The sequence below is a fragment of the Mucor mucedo genome, assembly GCF_025094135.1.
Source record: "Mucor mucedo strain NRRL 3635 chromosome Unknown EV154scaffold_288, whole genome shotgun sequence".
Classification (NCBI taxonomy): domain Eukaryota; kingdom Fungi; phylum Mucoromycota; class Mucoromycetes; order Mucorales; family Mucoraceae; genus Mucor; species Mucor mucedo.
Window position 1 is genome coordinate 1 of NW_026252572.1, and position 22,099 is coordinate 22,099.

A 22,099-nucleotide genomic window follows, 5' to 3' on the forward strand; every position below is an offset into this window, starting at 1 on the left:
CGATTGTTTTGATATTCCCTTCGTCACAAGCGTCTTTTTCTTCTTCTTCTTCTTCTTCGTCATCATCGTCATTGTCAGCTTCCCCATCAACTGCCATGCTTACATCTTCAGTTTTTCGATATTGTCTTCAAATTCTCCGACATTAGTGCTGCGTATGTCATTCATGATATCTGTTGTAAAATTAGTTTGCGATGAAAGTTTTTTTTTTTAACAATGTCCATGAGCCTTGTTTAAACGGCATTACCTCAACGTTGGGAATGTCCTCTTCAATCTCATTCGATCTTCGACGTTTATTTAGGCTGTTAATTTTTTTTTTTTTTGCTTTTCACCTGAAGAAAGTAATGACATGTCTTACTGTTGGTACTACCAGACATAAGTGCAATGAAACGCATTTGTCTTTGGAAATGGTAATTGTAGCTGGTGATGCGGAGCTCGACTCCTTGAGGTTTTTTTTTAAGCATTCGTCGCATTTACAAAGAAGATGAATTATTTTGGCAGAAAGTAACAAAGAAATATGAAAATAGAAAAAAGACCTTTTTCATGATGAGATGATAATTCTATTTTTAACTGTGAATCTTTTTGTTGCTGCTTTTTTTTTTATAAAATAAAGTTCGTGCCAGCACTATTTTCCTCGTTATTAAAGAGTGTATTTCCGATTGAAAATCTACACTATTCATGATATCTTAATATCATATAAAAACAACCTATTTTATTTTTAGAGCACTTAGCTGTATGGCTTGAAATGTAAAATTAAGGTTTTTGCCTCGAGCAATGTCTTAAACGTTTTGTTTGACTTACCTACACGTTTTCCAAAATTGAAAATTGATGTAGCAACAATCATTCATTTTTCCTTTTTCAATCAAATAAACAATGAAAGCTATTTTGACAAGGAAGAAATCGAACATAGAAAACAAAAAAATCTATTCAGTTACACATAACCTTTTTAGTGCTCTTAAGGGTAAGAGTTTTTTTTAAGTGTAACTGCTACAGTGCTCTTACCGCTATGGTCTAACACCTTTTGTGATTTCAGATGACCATCGATTAGGATTTATTGATACTACGGCCTCCAAAAACTACTTTTATATTAAATTTAAAGAATCTGTTCACTACAACGCTTTACCCATTTGAACGATTATTTGATATCATGCCCAATAGCTTATTTTTGCGTAGGACATTATTCTCTTTGTTGTTTGATGGCTTAAACTATTTAACCGACTTCTTTTTTTTTCATTTTTAAAAAGAAGGTACCAATTTTTCAAAAATCCAGCACCAGTTCCATGCAAATAGACATTGTTTCTTCCACTGAATCTTAGTCATTGTGTTCTTTTATCTTTTTTCTTCCCGTGTCAAGCAACCCGTTTACCCCGATAAATAATTAATTAGTATCACCTGTCATATCTTTTTGCGTACAGCATAATTCTCTTAAACTTTTTGATGATTTAAAGTAGTTATTTGTTTTGTTCTTTTTTTCATTAAAAAATAGGTACACATTTTCTGATCATATGTCACAAACATTTTACAAACAGACACTATTTTTACTACTTGTAGTGGCCCATGTGAAACTGAATATCCTTTGTTTAGATTTATAATTTAGATCCGCTTCGGTTTCCTTTACTATTTAATTAGTATAAATAGGTGTCATTTTCTCACTGGAGTGACAATATTTTGGATCTTTGTCTTTACCACCCACCTTTTATCAAACAAAAGAATTTTGGTATATAATCCTTTGTTTGACCTCCCATTTGACAGCAAGTATTATGTATGGTCAGGACTGTCCTTCTGCCCATTATACAAAATGTTAATTCATGCAAAAGACCTTCCGTTTACATTACCATTATGCACCAACAACGTTCGAGATTCAACAAAAACAAAAGCCTACCCTAAAGCCATACGAAATTGAATTACCTTTCAAAATAAAAACATTTTTTATTAACCAAACATTTTGAAAAAAGATAATTAAATCATGTACAGTTTACAGCATGATACTATGCCTTATGCAACAGAATAAAAAAAGGATATACACAGGTACACCTTTTTTTTTGAGTTTTTTTTCCCACAAGCATTCATTTTTGGTAATGATCTATGACATGGGCGACAATGAAATCTTCTTATTTAAAACGGAACAGGTCATTTTAAAAATGTTAACAACATGGCACTACTTAAAATGAAACCTAATTGTTACCATTTTGTTTTTGTATGGCTATAGTTTCAAACAAACATAAAATCATCATAGTTTACATCGGACATATAGTTTTTTTTTGGCTCATTCATGCTTAGTGAGTCATTAGAGCAGTGACGTTTATGAGAATGACTAAACAGATGCTGGTATTATTTCGCAAAAAAACCACTGGTATGATCTAGTGGACAAAGCGAGACTTTATCAATATCACCGTAAAATTGTCTAGCCAGATTTTCTTTTTTAAACCGTATTTTGTGGAAAATTATAAAAAATAAGTATAAACTTTCCGTCATCACTATTCATTCCCCAAACTAGACCCATTGATGTCTTTTACAAACTCGCAGTTTACGTATTCAAAAACAGATATCTTTTTTGACGGTTACTCTTGTACTAATAATCTTTAAAAAAACATTTATTTTCTTCTAAACAAAGAAGAGCGCTTTTCTTCCTTCTCCTTCTCTTTTTTCTCTTCCTCTTCTTCTATGAAACAATAATGTTAAATGAGTGAAATATTCTAGGACAAGATCTAAAACTAAACTAAATACCTTCTTTTTCTGCCCTATCGAAGAGGGCCTTCAACGCTAATCTCTCCCTAGCCTTCTCGAAATGAGCTACGCGAGGCTTTGCCATGGGGCGTACGGGAGAGACAGTGATAGACGGTCCCTCAACGACAGGGACAGAAGAGACAGAAGAGACGGCCGAAACAGGAACAGCAGAGGAAACAGCAGCGACAGAACCGAACGAGGCGAAGGAAGGGACCGAAGCAACAACAGGAAAAGAAGAAACGGAACCGACAGAAGCAACCGGAGCAACAGACAAAGAGCTAACATCCGAAGAGCCGGACAAAGATAACTTCCTGTCGCCCAAAGGACGAACAAAGCAAGCGCGAACGGTCGAAGGAGGAGGAGGAGCGTCATTTCTTCGCTTTCCTCCATTCTTTTTGTTCTCACAAGAAGAGGACAAAGCAGGAGGAGCAAGAGGAGCATCCACAACGGTAGCTGCAACAAGGTCAGCACAAACAGCAGACGACACCTCAGCACGAGAGCCGGAACGGAGACGACGAGGAGTGGCCACAGGACGGGGCACAGAAGCAACAGAAGCCACAGTCACACCAGAATTCTTCTCGGCGGAACAGCCACCACCAACCAAACTATCTTCCGCAGCGACGGCAGACACAGCAGCAGAAAGCAATTCCAGACCGCAAGGAGGCAAAGAGGTGCCACAAACCTCTTCCGTGGCAGGAGCCAAGGCGACAGACGGGTCCAAAGAAACCAGGGGAGAAGCTACACTCTCACCCAGAACACCAGAATCCCCCAAAACAGGAACAACAACGTCATCGACATCCATGTCGGATACAACATTGGCCGATGTGCCAGACATATCCCGAGAAACAAGGAGGGGAGAAAAGACTTGACCAACGGCCAAAGGACAACCCACGGAAGGACCACAATCTCCACCAAAAGCGGGAGCAGGAACAACACCAGCCGCAAGAAAGGCTTGGGTGATGGCTTCGCAGCCAACGCCAAAGGAAACCCCAGAAGAAACGTTTTGGATGGGTTGCCCGATGGTAGGCAAGTTACCATCACTAAGGCAAGGCAAGCCCGCAACACGCGCAAAATCCACGTAGCTGAACTGTCTGTCCATTTTTTGGGACGAGACCGGTGCTGACCGAAGGACGAAAGACTGCTTAGTAGCCTCAGACTCCACAGAGGGCACGGCCAAAGGAGAGAGGAACACAGACGAAAAAGCAACAGCCTCAGGAGAGGGCTCAGCAGCAGCAGGAGAGGGAGCAGCAGCAGAACAGGCAAGTACAGAAGGAGAAGCAAAAACAGAAGAGGAAAGGACATTCGAAGAAGAGGGCGCATCGAAAGAAGATGGCCCAACAGCCGCGGAAGAAGCCACAGAAGAAGAAGAGGACAGCAAGGAGTTTTTTTTTGCCAAGGCGACTGGTGTAATTTTGCCATCACAAAGGACAAAAAGCTCTCCAATCACCTCCGATTGTGTTTTACTCAATGGTCGGCGACCACTATGGGCAGAAGCGCAGACCGAACCAAAGAAAGAAGCAAATTTTTCCCAAAGGAAAAGAAAGGCAAAGCTGGCGTGGAACCAGGCGAAAAAGAAAAACAAGTAGCCACGGTGTGTAATGTCACACATTAACCTAAGCATTCTCAACATTAGCATCGCGTAAATGAAGTGCTTGCAAATTACTTATTTAATACTTACTCGTCGTTAAAAACGTTCTCAATCATTTTTGGAAGACTTGTTTAAAGAAAAAGAAGAAAAAAATAAAAAACAAATCCATGTTTAAAAAAAAAACAGCTGCGCCCCGCCAATTGATGACGTGTTAGTGTATTTCTTAAACAAAAGTCACTTTTTCTGTCAGATATTAAAAAAAAAGTCTGGACTTTGTTTGCAGGTCCAATTTACAAAAGAATAAAGCTAAAAAAATGTATATGATCATGGTTTCATTGCCCACCTCGACATTCAAGGATTCCCTTTTTGATGTCGTAACGATTGAAACAGATTTTGCTTTCACCAAATGGCAAATTAGAAAACTGTTGTTCATTGTTCTTTTATCTCTGGAAAACGTGTAATGAGAATACTTTTTTACTTAAACGAGAACACGGCCGAACCCACTTTTGCAATTATTTGACCTTCGCTTCGCTACGGTAAAAATAACCTACGTTCTTGCTGGGGGCCATCACAAGTTTGCGGCGAACCCCGACGCAACTCAATGCTAATAAATGGTATAAAAATAAATTCTATTGATAATGATTACTTTGTGCTTAATTTTGTGTCTTAGTTATGACTGCGTTAAATACAACGTTGTCTGAGAGGGTTGATTATGGCGGCTCATTCAATAACATTATCTTAAGATTAGCAGAATCACGTAACCGAGACAAAGCAACATAAAATTGACCGTTCGTGAAAACGGGTGTAAGGAGACAAATAGTAGTGAAGGAAAGAGTTTGACTTTGCCATTTGTTGATGTTCATTCCAAATGCAGGTTGGACAGAAAATTGACGTCGAAGGAGGGTAAATGGTACGTTGGCATTATCTGAAGTTATTGATATGCTGGGAATCACAACAATGCGATCTGGTCTATCACCAACAGCAATCCCAGCTTCTACAAAAGTTCTTGTGAATTTTTTACAAATAAACCTTGTACCATTATAGACCTTTTGCAGGGTCGATGTTGCGATAATTGAGGATAGAAAAGGGAATCGTAAATTATAAAATAAAGCAAGTAAATAAATGAGACTCTATAATCCTTTTTTACAAGTTGGAGAGTTTGTCATGATAAAAATAGAGGTCCTTTTAATATTCAATTTTTACTTCAAAATTTTACCTGCGCAGATTGAATTGACTAGTTTCTTGCAAACTGTGAAATGGTAGAATTAGAATTAGAAATCAGTTACATATGAGATATACCTTATTGATTTACAGAAAAACCTAGTTGACCCATATCCGTCACTTCTAGAGCATTATAGTTTATTCGTTGAATGACAAGGTCATTGAGAAATTCGAGGATAATAATAGCGAATTAAGAATAATATGGGAATTTTAACAAAGTGAAATTCTCAAACTGCAAAAATAAACTAAGGCTTTATTAAACAAATAAAAGGGGGTCTTTATATACACATTATTTCAGCCATTGATCACAGATGGGCTGATGACGGTCGTGGGTAGATTCAACCAGATAATACTCGGATGTAATGATCCCATATAGAAAGGCCATAATGAGATGTCAATAACAATAACAATAACATTCATTCTTAAACTGTGTTTGTCTTGTAGCACAATATTCAGGGGAAAATATAGTTCTTAATGCAGATAGCTGTGGCAACCAATGTGGCTGATGTAACCTTCATATGTTTTCATATGAATGTTTTTATTTAAATGTAAACCTTATACTTGTATGAAGGATGATATGAGATCAAGTTTGTACGTAAAGTAAATGATCAGTATCTTATATAAAGTATCAATAAGAATTATATTTAGGATTATCAAATGGAAGATTTAAGAAGTGTAGATAGAGTCATATATTATTTACATAGCCTCGATCACGACAGTTATTCGTTGAATTACTAAAATAAATTATTGAGAAACCAGAAGATTCAGCAGCTACTCGATCAATCCAGAAACGATTTGAAATCTGATCTCAGTTTGACAGATGATGTAGCTAGTATTGTGTCTTACCAGTACGAATTTATTCGCTATATAGTACTTATAGCATATAGGTAATATATATCATAATTGAATGACAAGATAAAAGTAATGGTATTTGTGATATTAGCCGTCAAATACAACGGATTACTTGCAATGAACATGAAAAACTGCCCAACAGCATATAATGTGAAGTATACAGACAAAGACCAGAAGCCAACCATTATTCTTGAGGATGTGCTATCTTACGATTTCTGGATCTGACATGCCAATATTGTTTTGGGTGCGTCGCTCAATGATATCAATGTTCACAATAAATCGGATATTTTTGATGGGTATATGAAAGGAAGCGCTGCCAATGTCAACCTCAACATTGGTGACGAAGAATTCAATTCGGGACATTATGTGGTATTTGACAAAATATTACATAGAAAAGTAATGAGATAAAAGTATACTATTATTAGAGGTAAAAATCGACTAAAAGAACTCTGCTGTTATGAAATAATTGATCCTTTTTATATTGCACAACTCTCCTGAGTTTTAATGATGAGTCAGCCTTTCTGGTTTTGGAATAGATCTATACTTTGTTTCCCGCCTTGGGTTAAATGGATACTACTCGTTAGAATTGTTTCCAGACAACGTTGTCCCATATCAGTGCATCGGGAGCATGAGTATTCTAATAAATCTTTAGTATCACAAGACACTTATTTATCGGATCATACAACGGTTACTGTAAAAGATGTATACTTGTTTGTCAAGTGTGATTGGCAATAAAACTAATAATTCTCGTTTATTTATTCATTATCTTTGTAATGAATAAATTACGATCACAAATATAAAATGTCTTATCGATATTTGTATATTTGGTTGTAGAAGCTAGGTATCCATTAATTCATACACTATTTCTTTATACTCTTTATCAGCAGTATAACTATATCAATATATACGTAAATGAACCATTTATATTAATAGCTGTTCTATTCTCTCTCTGGGTAGCTAATTCATTGAGAGAACTATTAATATTAAGTTTCTCTTTCTTATAATTCTTGATTGATCAGAGAAGTTTCTCTTCTGGATCGGTGATATCGTAACTCAGTGGTATAGCATTCTGTATCCAACTGTCATTCGTATATCGTATTTAGGCCAATCATGCAATTTTTTATATAGAATTATGTACTCGAAGTAGAAGAAGTTGTGTAGCAGTATACAATCGTATGCTGATATGCAACATCAAAGGTTGTTTTAATTTTATAGTTTATTTATTTAAACAATTTACTTAATTATTCTTAAGTGGATCGTACCCAAATACGACACATTATCGTGGTGACAGGATATACCCTAATTATGCGAACATTGTGAAGGCGTATTCCATCCCTAGACCTGGTACCGAAGCTGGAACTATTGTTTCTAGAAACAATACTTGGTATTTGGGATATTAACCGACTCTTCGTTATAAATAGAACTTTGCTAAAGCACAAGAAGCATGTCGAAAGGAGGTGGAGAGAGGGTATGGTGTGTTGCAGGCTTGATTTGCCATTGTCAGTAATCCTGCAAGCCTATAAAAAAACGATGGCCTTGGTACGATCATGAATGCATGTATCATCATCCACGACAGGATTGTTGAGGATGAGCGTGCCGAGAGCAATATGGGATCTTACAGATTCCACGAAACGCATTCAACTAATTCTGTTGAGGTGGCTGGCGTTTCACATTATAGCGTAAGTACTTTTTTGAAACGTCAAAGTTATATCATAGACTCATTGGAGCACTTTAGATTAAAAGCTACTCTGGTGTTCCATGTTTGGCTCATAGATACATTTTGAAGCTCATCAAACTAAAAGAAAGATTCACGTTTTAAAATGAAATAAAACCGATTCAAAAAAACCAAAGATTTATTGTTCTCTGCCAAGTCTTTCTTTTCTTGATCCTTCTCGAGAGATCGCTTCAAGTCTTACTGACAATTAAGCTTATAATAAAGCCGTCTCATCACCTTCAAAATCCCTCAAGTTAATCTTGAACAAGGCGTTATCTCTTTCTTGTGAACCCAATCAGCGATCTTTTTCTTTCGGACAAAGTTGAATCTCACGGGCATTGTCCAACATTTTAAGGACGTTCCTAAGGTCGTCGTCTCCTTAGGATTGGATCTTGTCTGATCCATCCAACGTCCTTGGTACCTCTTGTTTAAAGGACATGCTTCTTGCTCTTTTTACGTCCAATAGGACGCACTGAAACCGATTCGTCACTCATGGCATCCTCATCGTCCTCGACTGTTGCCGGACTACTAGAATCAGTATCAGCATGGTTACGTGGACCTGAAGAGGTAGACACTCTACTATTCATTACCTTTTCCCTCTTTATCTCAATTTTGCAATCTCTCCGCGTCAACTGATTTTAAACTTAAGGGGTGTCATTACGTTCCAGAAAGCAGTGGTAGTATTTGAACAGAATTTCATACTTTTGCTCAAAAAGCTCGAGGCTATTACCCACATATTTATCAAAATATCTGCTCTGAATCTTAATATTTTAGGACAAATCTAATAATCATTTTTAACTCGTCAGAGGCAACTTTACCACTTGCATTACGTCGCTTAAATGCAACGACAGCACCAGAAACCTTGCTGACCATAGCGGAAACACCTCCCCAGTGGTCTTTCAAACCTTTTCCGTTTTTTCTGGACAGGCTTAGTCGCCGGAAGCCTTAAAGTTGGAAAGGATACTCTTCCAAAAAAACAGATGCTTTTACCAAATTTCCTGCGATAGGACCTTTCCAGACGAACAGCCAAGACTTAAACATCAAGAGGTCTAGAGCAGTTGTCCAAGCATGAGGACGCTTAGGCGCAATAGCAATTGCTTCGCTTTGATACTCCAAATCACTGCCATCGCTGCCGTTGTCACAGGTGTAGTACATAACCTTGGTGTTGTCATCATCATTGACCAACTCCTTATCGTCAACATTGAGGTTGTAAAGAACGACGTCGAAATTAGCTTGGTCGTTGTCAGAGTCGCACATATTGTTCATTTCCTTGGAAGAGGAAAAGGGTTAATTTTTTTAAAAAGAGATAATTGTTTAATTGTCAAAGACGGACTTTTTTTTTACTTCAAAAAATCTCTTCCTTTAGCGAAATTGTAACGTTATTTTTAAAAATTTTGGTTTGATAAAACAACCTTAAGCCCACTGCTGGAGGTAAAAAAACTAATATTCTGGGCTTTTGTGACCGAAAAATCCATTTTAAGCGTCACCCCTGGGGATGCTGTTACAGCCCCTCCCAGCTCACTCAATGCTAATCCATATTTTTTCAATCAATGTCATATGTACTGTGATGGTAGGTATTTACAGCCCCTCCCAATTTACTAAATGTTTATTAGTCCCATACATTTCAGTTGCTTCAACCTGCGCTTTGCTTGGCACCGAAAAAAAAAAAAAAAAAAAAAGCAATCGGAATCACTAAATATGATATACACTGCAAAGTCCAAACAATCATTATAATATTGATAAATGCATCAACAGTAGTGACCGCGATAAACTGGTACAAACTTTTCAAAAATGTGCTGAAATGAAGTAGCTTTTGTATAGAAAAATAAATACATGAGGATTAAGACCACCAATAAAAATTATTTTTAACTTCTATTTTTTCTTTTTATATAATAGGTTGACTTTTCATGTTTGACGTTTTTTTGATACAAATTCGAAATTTTGATCGCTTAAAGATTGGTGGCACGTTAGGGAAAGCTATTTTTTTTTTATTTTAGATCAAGAAACAATTAATCATATTAATTCTTGGGTCTTTTTTTTTTTGTCATTCCGGTTTTGTAACTTTGAAAGCCGGCTTGATAAGGTTAAGCATAGATTTATTAGCTGGCTTCCAATTCTAAGTACGGCGATACAATATTGGATACACCGGATCCCGTCTGATCTCCGCAGTTAAGCAATATCTGGGCCAGTCAGTACTATGGTGGGGGACCACTTAGGAATACTGGTTGCTGTAATTTTTTTTCTTTTTTCTTTTTTTTTTATATTTCTTGTCTTTATCTCGGTTGTTTTTAATTAGTTTAAAAAACTCCTCATATGAAAATCTTTTCCCGAACCTGAGAATGCAGATGAGCCAATGTTAAAAAACGGACGCATGCTGTATGAAACAATTCCTTCTTATACGCGTAACCGAAAGTTTAGATCTTCTCAGTGTTCCTTTCGACTTCCCGAAGGTACGTCCGAAAAGAAGCTTTCCAACAATTTCACGTATTAACTACACTCTGCTTTTTTTTCTTTGATTCCCTAGGTGGAATGAATGTCGATGTGAGCATTAGAACCAGGATGGCATTGCCTAACATGAAGTCAGACACAATTACAAATATTGGTTAATCTACTTATGCTGGTTATTTGCGAATTTGAGTACAACTATGAGGACCATATCATCAAAAGCAAGAACAACAACTACCCCGAAAATGTTTATCAAATACTAGAAGAAGGTATTATAGAATATTAAACCAATAAAGTCTAGAATGTTAGTGCCAATAATTATACGTGAGAAAGACAAGTTCGAAAGGTTGTCAAGAGGATCTTTAACTTTAGTTCTATCTATACCGTGACAAAGCCTCATAAGATAATCTTATGACTGAGGTTATTCGATGATTACGTGGTGTTTTGATTTGAGCGTTATCTGTCCTAAATAGTGTTTCGTCCACCTTTCAAGAGAGTTTAATTAAATAACCCTTGAACAATTAACTGTGGCTTATTTGCCGCAGATATAATTAATTCGGCCTATGAAAAGGATAATACATTTTGAAATAAGCGAATTCTGTCGAGTCTTATTTGGAAAAGAAGACAATGAACTGTTTCAATACCTAGGTGTTAAAGAACACGATTCGTAATGTTCCGACACAGATCGTTCAGCACATTATTAGAAGACGTTTTTCGGGTTTTGCGATCAGTTTATAGGGCGTCAAAATGAAATCCAAGATACGATTGGGCCGAATCACTATTTACATTAGTCCAAATACGACAAAACTTGTATATGTACCTTTAACAAAATGGAAGAAAGAACGGAACGTTCTATTAATATAGCAGGTCAAAAATACTCTAGAGAACTTTAATTCAAAATAAAGATAAATTATACATACGGTCTTTTAATTCTTTCTAAAGATGGTTGAACAAGGATTCAGGATAGGATTAACAAAGAAACACTGCATATAATAGTAGGTTTAGGTTTTACCTGCGGTACCGAACTTATTTCGGATGTTTCCAAAAACAGCTACAGGAGCTAGCATGGCCTGACACTATCTGCAAGAAACCAGAAAGTTTGAGGTATAAAGGAAACTGAAGTTAAATGGGATGCGGAAAGACCAGGAATAACGAAGACCTATTACTTCAAACAATGACAATGGACCTGATAAGATAAAATGGTTATAATGTGACATGTATGACTGCCGGCAGAAAATAGAGGAAAGGTGTGACACGTATGAATAGCAAACTAGATTTTACAAAGGAATCTGACACATCATGCGTTGTAATCTGCAAACAGACATTTAGACGGGTCATGACCAAAATGTTTTGACTTCAGCCTATATGTTTTATATCTGGTATTAAATTATGCCAAAATAAAATATGGAATAAAGACTTAAAAAAAACCAATTACAATTCACGTCTTATTCATAAGGTGGTTCTATTTGTTTTTTGCCGACTTCAAACATTTTCATTTACACATTCAGTTAAATGATTCGGACCTCATGCAATAAAATCGACGATAGAATTCGGAAATTCCCTTTCACACTTTTTAATAGACATTTCTTTTGTTTTAGAAAAAAATTAAAACTGTTTGGTTCTAGATGAATATTCTTTTTCGAGTTTAAGTTAAAGTAAACTGTAATATCTACCTACTATTGCTATCAATTACACTATAAAACAATACTAAATTAAATCTCATTTGATGATCCCACACCTTGGCTTAATAAACTTACTTAAACAAAGTAAAAGCGGACGAATGACCGAATAGTCGTCTAGGGGTAAACATAGTTTCAAATCTGGGCGGATAGCTGCCAGTGAGCGAGTATCCGTTCATGTTTGCTAAATAAACAATGATACACAAAAAATATAAATACTTCAGGTACTCAAGAATGGTAAATATCCGTGCAGGGGAAACTGTTCGTTCATTTTGAGCAAAATATAAAGTTTGCACAAAAACTTTAAGCGTCTTTATCCGTTCCATTTACTTGCAGCCGACGATATCAGTCTATGGGCTGAAATTTACGCACATTGGGTAAATAAACATTGAGATTCAAACCTTAAAATTACTCATTCATTCCATTTACCTGAAGTAGACGATTATCCGTCTAAGAGTCCTGTTATCAAGAAGCCGCGTATACAAAAAAACTCATCTGCCTCCAGTCATCTCTCCGTCGTAACACCAACGACTAAAAAGTACATATTAGCCGTGTCTTTTTTTTCTTTTCTTTTTTCTTGTTCCTTTTTTCTTCTTATTTTTTATTTTGTATCTTTTTACATCAAAAAATCAGTTTTTTGTTAAGGAAAATCACTTTTATTCGCTCTTATTTCTGGAAACCATGTAATGGAATAAACTTCTGGGGTTACTTCTTTTGCAATTATACTCTAGTACATTCATCATTCCAAGTCTAAAGTCTCTCCCCTTACTTATCTCTATTTTAAATCGGCATAGACAGGTTTATAAAGGCCTTGTTGGCAGTGTACTACGCCAGTGCTAGAAGTAAGTGTTTTTCGTTTATGGCATTTCTTTTCTCTAGTTATCTCTTCAGACTTACGCTTCCTGTTTTTAACGTTGTGGCGGCTACTCTGTTTAGAAAAGAAATTAGTACGTATCCATTTTGATTCTTCTCATCATATACTAACCTAATATTCATTTAGAAAACTTTTGTTATTCCCCTTGTTTTTAGATTATACGTTGCTTCATATAGAGAATAATCAATGCCTGCATTTTAATCTATGAACCGTTTGCTTTTTAGCTCATTAAAGTAGTAATTCTTTCACATAACGAATTGTCCTGAAGTATCAGGATAAATAAATCTTACTTTCGTTCTTTTCAATAAAATAAATAATTAACATTTAAAACTGCAACCAGCTCACTATGGCGGACGTAACAGCAGCTGTGAATTAAATCGAAAAATAACTGTCATTTTTTTTATTTGTTCGATATCCCCAGCCAATAAGATTTGAGTAAAAGATTGCTACAAATGATCACAATATCATAACAAAAATAACAAAAATACTTCAAAAACATCTCTGGAACCGTCAATATGTAGTTTAGATGTTATAAAAACTATCTCGAAGATAAAATTAGATTGGTATATTCCAAAAAATTTGATGGGACTTTGATCCGAATTTGATCTGTTACCGTATAAAAAAAATTTTTGCGCCTGTGAAGCAAATAATAACAAACTGCCATTTTTTTATTATTTTAAAAACCAGATTTATTTTTTTTATTTTTTTAAAGTTCTTTTTTTTCGGTTCTGTGATTCTTTTTTATAATTTTGCCAAAAGAAAATATGACCTTATTTTATTCGACATGTGTTCCGAAAAAAAAAAAAAAAAGTAATGAAACGAATGACAATTAACAAAAACTTAAAAATTGGAACTGTTTCTTTCATTTGCTTGAAGATTAACGTTGAAAACATAGTAGGCGGGAATGACGTAGAACTGGTTTCCATTGGGAGAAAACTCAATTCACCCAACATGATGTTCAATGTCTGCGACATGGATGACAGCGAATGTTGCTTGCGCTGAGCCTGAACGAGCCTTGACAATTGGAACAGACTTGTCGTGTCGGGCCACGTCGTTGTGTTTCACGAACTCGACTAGGGCAAAAAACTGTGGGATATTATTCACGTCAACATGCTTAAAAATAAACTGAACAGCACCTACAAGCCAACAGCGACGGGAAACCTGGAAATGATTAAGGTAAAAATAGAAAAAGGAAAACGAGTTAGAAGCTAACTCAATGAAAACAGGAATCGACTTACTTTTTATAGCTGGTGGTAAAAACCACGTAATGATTTCCCCGAATTATCTCGTTCATTCGTCTTCGATACATGCTGGAGGAGTAAACATTGTTGTTTATCCAAGCACGAGAAGTAATGGCAATTTCAGAATCACCGAAAGAAGTAGCAGCATTTAGACCACTAGATCTTCGGTAATATCTAGATAAGACATCCTTTACTCGGCTACATATCATACGTTCTATTATCTCACTATCCAGAGAGGCGTTACCACCGGACGGCGCCCAAAGCTGAACATCATCCAGGCTATCAGGAAGATCCATGAAATCGATGTCACCTGGTCCGGCTGGTACGATCAAATCAATTTCCTCCCTCGTAATATCGATAATGCCGTTGATAAAATTACGAATTGTAAATCTTTCGATGAGCATACTTGCATTTCTACCGCCCATTCTTCTTGATTTCATCAGCTTCGAGTTTACACCAATCACTCTCTCCGTAGATCTTGCAGAGTAACACCTCAAGGAACCTTACTGCTTGATGAGGTATGGAACTTGAATGAAGTAATGTTGAACAGGACGAAACAAGCTCCGAGAGATGTTCTCTAAATTGATTTGCTCCAGATGATAGGTGTGCCTAGTCCCAAAGATGCTTTTAAAGGTAATATATTTCTGTTAAATAACTGAATTCCCCTTACTTTAGTATACCGACCTAACTCTCCATTTCACTGATCAGATCTAGTGTAAGATCCCACTGCAGTTCAAGAGCACAATCTTTGATCAAGCACAACACGTTGTTTTTGGCAGACCTGTTAGGCAGGTAGAGCAAAACCAATGTGGGAACAATGTACAAAAGAAAGTCCAACCAATCCACCGCACGTGTACCATCAATCGTTTCAAAAACATTGCCGAAGCACCCACTATGGCGGACATACCAGCAGCTGTGAACCAAATGGAAACATAACTGCCATTTTTTTATTTGCTCGATATCCCCAGCCAATAAGATTCGAGCAAAAGATTGCTACAAATGATCATAATATCATAAAAAAACAAAAGAGCTTCAAAAACATTTCTGGAACCGTCAATATGTAGTTTAGATGTTATAAAAACTATCTCGAAGTTAAAATTAGATTGCTATATGCCAAAAATTTGTTGCAATATTGATCCGAATTTGATGGGTTACGGTATAAAAAATAATTTTTTGCGCCTGTGAAGCAAATGGTAACAAACTGCCATTTTTTTATTATTTTAAAAACCAGATTTATTTATTCATTTATTTTTTTTTAAAAAAAAGAAGTTCTTTTTTCGGTTCTGTGATTCTTTTATTATCATTTTGCCCCAAGAAAATATGACCTTATTCTATTCGACATGTGTTCCATAAAAAAAAAGAAAAGTAATGAAACGAATGGCAATTACAAAAACTTACAAAATGGAAAGGTTTCCTTTATTTGCTTGAAGATTATCGTTGAATACATAGTAGGGGGCAATGACGTAGAACTGGTTTCCATTGGGAGGAAACTCAATTAACCCAACTTGATGTTCAATGTCTGCCACGTTGATGACCGCGAATGTTGCTTGCGCTGATCCTGAACGAGCCTTGACAATTGGAACAGACTTGTCGTGTCGGGCCACGTCGTGGTGTTTCATGACTTCGACTAGCGCCAAAAACTGTGGGATGTTATTCAAGTCAACATGCTTGAAAAAGAACTGAACAGCACCTACAAGCCAACAGCGAAGGGAAACGTGGAAGTGGCTAAGGTAAAAATAGAAAAAGAAAAAGGAGTTAGAAGCTAACTCAATGAAAACAGGAATCGACTTACTTTTTATAGCTGGTGGTGAACATCACGTAATGGTTTCCCCGACTTATCTCGTTCCTTTGTCTTCTGTACATGCTGGAGGAATAAACATTGTTGTTTATCCAAGCACGAGAAGCAATGGCAATTTCAGAATCACCGAAAGAAGTAGCAGCATTAACACCACTAGATCTTCGGTAATATCTAGATAAGGCATCCTTTACTCGGCTGCATCTGATACCTTGTATCATCTCACCATCCAGAGAGGCGTTACCACCAAATGGCGCCCAAAGCTGCACATCATCCAGGCTATCAGGAAGATCCATAAAATCGATGTCACCTGGTCCGGCTGGTACGATCAAATCAATTTCCTTCGTAATATCGATAATGCCGCTGATGAAATTATGAATCGCAAATTTTTCGATGAGCATACTTGCGTTTCTACCGCCCATTCTTCTTGATTTAATCAGCTTCGGAGTATACACCAATCACTCTCTCCATAGATCTTGCAGAGTAACACCTCAAGGGACCTTGCTGCTTGATGATGTATGGAACGTGAATCAAGTAATGTTGGACAGGACGAAACACGCTCCGAGAGATGTTTTTCAGATTGACTTGCTCCAGAAGATACGTGTGCCAAGTCGCAAAGAAGCTGTCAAAGGTAATATATTTCTGTTAAATAACTGATATCCCAATACTTTAGTATACTGACTTACCCCTCCATTTCATTGATAAGATCTGGTGTAAGATCCCACTGCAATGCAAGAGCACAACCTTTGACCAAGCCCAGGACGTTATTTTTGGCAGACCTGTTAGGCAGGTAGGGCACAACCAGTGTGGGAACAATGTACAAAAGGAAGTCCAACCAATCCACCGCACGTGTACCATCAATCTTTTCAAAAACATTGTCGAAGCTACCCTGGAAAGAAACGGGGACATGCTTTCTAGATGAAGTGATGCAATCCCCAATAATATCCAAATTGTTTCTTGAGATGTAGAAAGGATAGTTGGCGATTGAGACGGTTTTATCTCGCTTTGTATAGTAGTACTTTTGATCTTTGGAAATTTCTACTGTGATCAGATCGTATAAATGTTTGCCGATACCTCTGGCTATAAGATGGAGCTCATCCAACCCAAAAAATGAGGAACCGGAAAATGTCGATAGCTCACTGAAAACACTAGGTTGGTAAATGTTTTTTATCTATAGTAGGTACACTCTATTAGTCTCGAGAAAACAAAAGGTCAAGTCATTATACTTACAGGATTTCCAGTTATGTAGTCTTGCAATGGTCTCAATAGGGCAGAACTATCGTCGAAATACTTTCCATGAGACTTATTGTCTGGACTTCTCCCTTTCGATTCACAAAAACGACAACCGTATGTACTGGTATGAGAACCGATGTGAGCCATATCCGCCACAGCTGGAATATCACCAGAGGCCAGCAACAAATATACTTTGGAGCGACAGATTTCGATATCACCACGTTTAACAACAAGCCCATGGGTTTCCAAATCCTTTAACTCGTCGATGATGGGCCGCAAGAATGAATCCAGATGAGTAGGTTTTTTAGGACCAGGTAAAATTGCTAGCTGTAACATATGCTCGTTTGTGTATCTAATGTCTAGTGTTTAGAAAGTTGTAACTTTTAAGACCAGTATAAGTTGTTACCTGATGGAAGGATCAAGATTGAATATCACAACGTGGATGATTGTAAAAGAATTTTTGCCCTTCTTTTGGTTTACAAACCCATCCGTGTAAAGACCAATGGCGATATCGTCAGGATTGGAGAACAATCCCTTTCTTACCAGATCCTTGTAAATTTGCCCATCGAAAATATCACTCATTTGCATGTTACTTGATTCCCTGTTGGCTCTATACTTTAGAAGGTCTCTAGTGTGAGGATCAGCCAACATATTGGAAAGAAGATCACCGATAGACATCAATTTCATACTGGCGTTGGGGACCTTAATCAATTCAGTGCTAGTCTTATATCGCTTTTCGTCACAGTCGATACATTGGTCTTCTTCATCATCCAATCCATACAATCTACAGCCGTTGGGACAGACATCATATTCGTGGCCATGAACACTGGATTTAGCTTTGACTAAATCATCAACAACCTCACCATAGCTAATTTTGGCTCCGGGTTCTGAATGAATTACCAATGTGATGTTAGAAAATTTAATGTATCAAGACCATATGTTTATTTTTATTACCCATCATAATCTCATCGTGGTCCCGAATAACCGTATTAACAAATCTTACAATGTCCCTGTAAGCAGCTCTGGCTATCTTGTGTTGCAGCATCAATTGGGAAAGATGAATGCTCATTAATTCAGCTTTTGTGAATGTGTTGGAGCCGATTCTACTGGCTTGATAAACGTGAGCCCTGCCTTCATTTTCTTCAAAGCTGCATCCGCAATTATAATTGATTTGGTCATCAACATCCATGCCAACTGGGGTAGAGACTAAAATTATCTTGTAAGTTATTTTTAAAATAAGGAGATAAGGTAGTTATTTATACCGTAATCACTGACGTCTCCATTATCAGCAGAATTATAATTGCTTTCTTGCATATCGGTATCTTCAGATGTTGTTGTTCTTATATGAACTCTCTTATGGTTTTGGAGTTGACGGTAACTGTCAAAGATCATCAAACAGCTGTCACATTCAAAAGCTTCACGAGGAAGTCTATCTCTTTGTCTGTTGGCATTTGACGAAGAAGAGGGAGGGAATGACATTTGAAAATTTTGATATTTGTGGAAGTGTGATTTATATTTGGAAAATGTAACCGGTGTAAGTAATGTCTATATGTAAGGTGCTTTTTATATACTCAATAACTTAAGTTTAAAATCGCCTTTTTAATTATTTCCCTTTCATAGTGACATACGTCAATGATGAAAGTTTCCTGGAAGATGACGACAGGTACGATATATTATTAGCTATGGTCTTTGACCTTAAGTATTAATTTCGATTTTGTTTCCGTCATTTAAATTTTAAAACGCCATGACATGACGACATGTCGTCAAAAAAAAAAAAAAAAAAAAAAAAAAAAAAAATGACATAATTTAGATAAGCAGACAATTCAACTCCAAGTAACTAAAGGTGGGATAAAAATATATTACATGTACTAGCATATCTTCTTTTAACTTTTTTATACCTTTTTATTCATTAAAAAAATTTATTTTAAAACAAACATTTCCAAATGTCTGATATGAATATTGCACTCACCAATTCTGTTCGTAAAATCGAACTTGACGTTACCGAGATCAAACAAATGCTAGCTGCGCTGTCTGATCAGTTCAAAAATCAATTTGCACCAAACATCACCGATGAAGATGTAAATATGATACAAAAAAGTATCGTCGAACAAAGTGGTAAAGCATATCCTTCCCAGATTCTGATAATCGTGACTGAATCAGTTTTTTTTGTATTTTTTTAGCTCTTGATCGAATCACCGAGTCGGTAAAAAGATCCCAAGTGATTGAATATCCTGATCAGCTTGGTAAACGAACGATTGACACAAATTCTGAAGAGTTTGAAGGAAAGAAGGTCTCGGATAGACTTAATGTACTGCTGCAACTTTTACACACAAAAGACTGGCAGTTATTTTGTAAGGATATTCCCGATGAGCAACAAAAGCCACCTCTAGTCCCAATTTCACAACGTGATTTGGAAATCAAACGAGTTCAGTTGAAGTCACTGGCACGTTCGTTGAAGCATGATTTGATTGACCTGGACCACCCTGACGTGTTAAAAAACTGGAAGGATATCCCGGCAAATGATAGGGATTTTTACATGTTGCGCCTGGAAAAGCTTGCGAATGACAAGGGATTCAAAATATACCAGTGTAAGAGAATGTGGTGTGCCAAAAGCTTGTTAAGGGAGAGCTTTAAAAGTGACAACCAAACACACAGAAGAAGGGTAACAGTAAAACATTCTTTAGCGGTTTATTTCATCAATATCGTTAACAAGGTAAAAAAATGTAGAATCAACAAGATCCCGATAGTTCAGACTCTATCAATGACGCTTTCGAAGATATGGGTCGCGATGAGTCCCCCATCATAGCAGACGTGCTGTAAGTTTTTTTATTGTTTTTCATGCATGATATATGTATACTCATATGCGATAATTATTTTTTATACAGTTCTCCTCCACCAGAGGTAGCGAATGAACCTTCACGTAAAAGAACCAGAAGAAGATAATAGTCGTGTCTGGTCGACATGATTGGTCCATTCTGGTTTTTAGCTTCTTTATTAGTGTGTATTTTAGCGTTCTTTTAGCTTACAATTTTTTCTCTCTTTCTTTTACTTTTATTTATCTTTTAAAATAAATAGCCTTCAAATAATGATGGTAAGGGTATATACCACCTTCAAAATAACGGAAAGTGTGAACAATTATGTTGGAATTGGGTATGTTTGCAATGACTGAAGCAATGACATGTAATCTGTATAAAAACTAAAGGGTTTTTTTTTAGATAAAAATTTAGCCTATTTTTTTTTTATTTTGATCAAACTGAAGTACGTCTGTATAATATAACCATTTTCCATAGATAATGGTCCTCATCAATAAACGGTTCTATCTTTACAGGTAAATAGCCTTTAAAAAGTTATGTTTTATTCTTATTGATATCATACTACTTACATATAGACTATTTCTTCTGTGTACCTTTCACTCAAACGACGACATTTTAGGAACACCACCGGTCAAATAATCATCGACATCAGAACTTAAGGCTGGTAATAAAATACAGAATTAATTACAATATTACTATTTTCTAACAATACTTTTATAGAGTGTTAAGAGAGTCAAAGGTAAGCTAAAGTAACATCCAAGCATTATAATGGTATATCTTATTGCCATGTATACAACCACATACCTAAATAAAAAGGTTAAAGTTATATCAAACCCTCCTATACACCACTGAAATATAAATAAACAATCCAATAAAACGTGCTTTACTACCAATAATAACGATGAATAAGAAAATGTGAGCCTACCAAATATAAAAGAATGGGTCTAAAAGAAAGGTTAAGGGTTTGTCCGTTTTAAAAAAAATGGCAGCTGTGAACGTTTTGTTATTATAGAATATCATAACTGCCGCTTTTACAAGCCAGGAAAATGGAAGCTGTGAATGATTTGTCTTCAACAAACTAAAATAGATGCCATTTTTTAAAACCAAAAAACAGCAGCAGTGAACCTCTTGGCTTCATTCAACTGTTAAAGGTGCCATTTTTGCCAGCCAAAAATATGGCAGTTGTGCCTCTTTTGTTATTATAGAATATCATATCTGCCACTTTTGCACGCCAAAAAAATGGCAGTTTTGTGAAGTAAATGGCAGATAGCTGCCATTATTTCCGCCATAGTGCACCCCTGGAAAGAAACAGGGACATGCTTTCTCGATGACGTGATACAATCCGTAATAACATCCAAATTGTTTCTTAAGATGTAGAAAGTATAGTTGGCGATTGAGACGGTTTGATATCGCTTTGTGTAGTATTACTTTGGATCCTTGGAAATTTCTACTGTTATCAGATCGAATAAATGTTTGCCAATACCTCTGGCTAAAAGATGGAGCTCGTCCAACGCAAAAAATGAGGTGCCGGAAAATGTCGATTGCTCATTCAAAACACTAGGTTGGTAAATGATTTTATCTATAGTAGTTACACTTTATTGATCTGGAGAAAACAAAAGATCAAGTGATTATACTTACAAGATTTCCAGTTATGTAGTCTTACGGTGGTCAGAATGGGGCTGAACTATGGTCAAAATACTTTCCATAAGAGTTATTGTCTGGAATTCTCCGTTTCGATTCCCAAAAATGACAACCGTATGTACTGGTATGAGAGCCGATGTGAGCCATATCCACCACAGCTGGAATATCACCAAAAGCCAGCAACAAACATACTTTGGAGCGACTGATTTCCATATCACCACGTTTAACAACAAGCCCCTGGGTTTCCGAATCGTTTAACTCGTCGATGATGGGCCGCAA

At 36.5% G+C, this 22,099-nt stretch overlaps 3 protein-coding genes across 3 annotated transcripts; 1 reads left to right on the forward strand and 2 right to left on the reverse strand.

The window, feature by feature from the left end:
• Positions 1-2,591: 2,591 nt before the first annotated feature.
• Positions 2,592-4,428, reverse strand: EV154DRAFT_584525 (uncharacterized protein; the record flags this gene model as incomplete). Its single annotated transcript, XM_051606739.1, has 3 exons — positions 2,592-2,659; positions 2,725-4,337; positions 4,403-4,428. The coding sequence occupies 3 exons, from the start codon at positions 4,426-4,428 to the stop codon at positions 2,592-2,594; spliced, it is 1,707 nt and encodes a 568-aa protein (XP_051450134.1).
• A 594-nt stretch (positions 4,429-5,022) lies between these two features.
• Positions 5,023-6,748, reverse strand: EV154DRAFT_572286 (uncharacterized protein; the record flags this gene model as incomplete). Its single annotated transcript, XM_051606324.1, has 2 exons — positions 5,023-5,358; positions 6,596-6,748. 2 exons carry the CDS (start codon positions 6,746-6,748, stop codon positions 5,023-5,025), a joined length of 489 nt encoding a protein of 162 aa, XP_051450135.1.
• Positions 6,749-19,309: 12,561 nt separating this feature from the next.
• On the forward strand, positions 19,310-20,309 carry EV154DRAFT_572290 (uncharacterized protein; the record flags this gene model as incomplete). Its single annotated transcript, XM_051606325.1, has 4 exons — positions 19,310-19,481; positions 19,547-20,028; positions 20,094-20,182; positions 20,252-20,309. 4 exons carry the CDS (start codon positions 19,310-19,312, stop codon positions 20,307-20,309), a joined length of 801 nt encoding a protein of 266 aa, XP_051450136.1.
• Between the last annotated feature and the right edge of the window lie 1,790 nt (positions 20,310-22,099).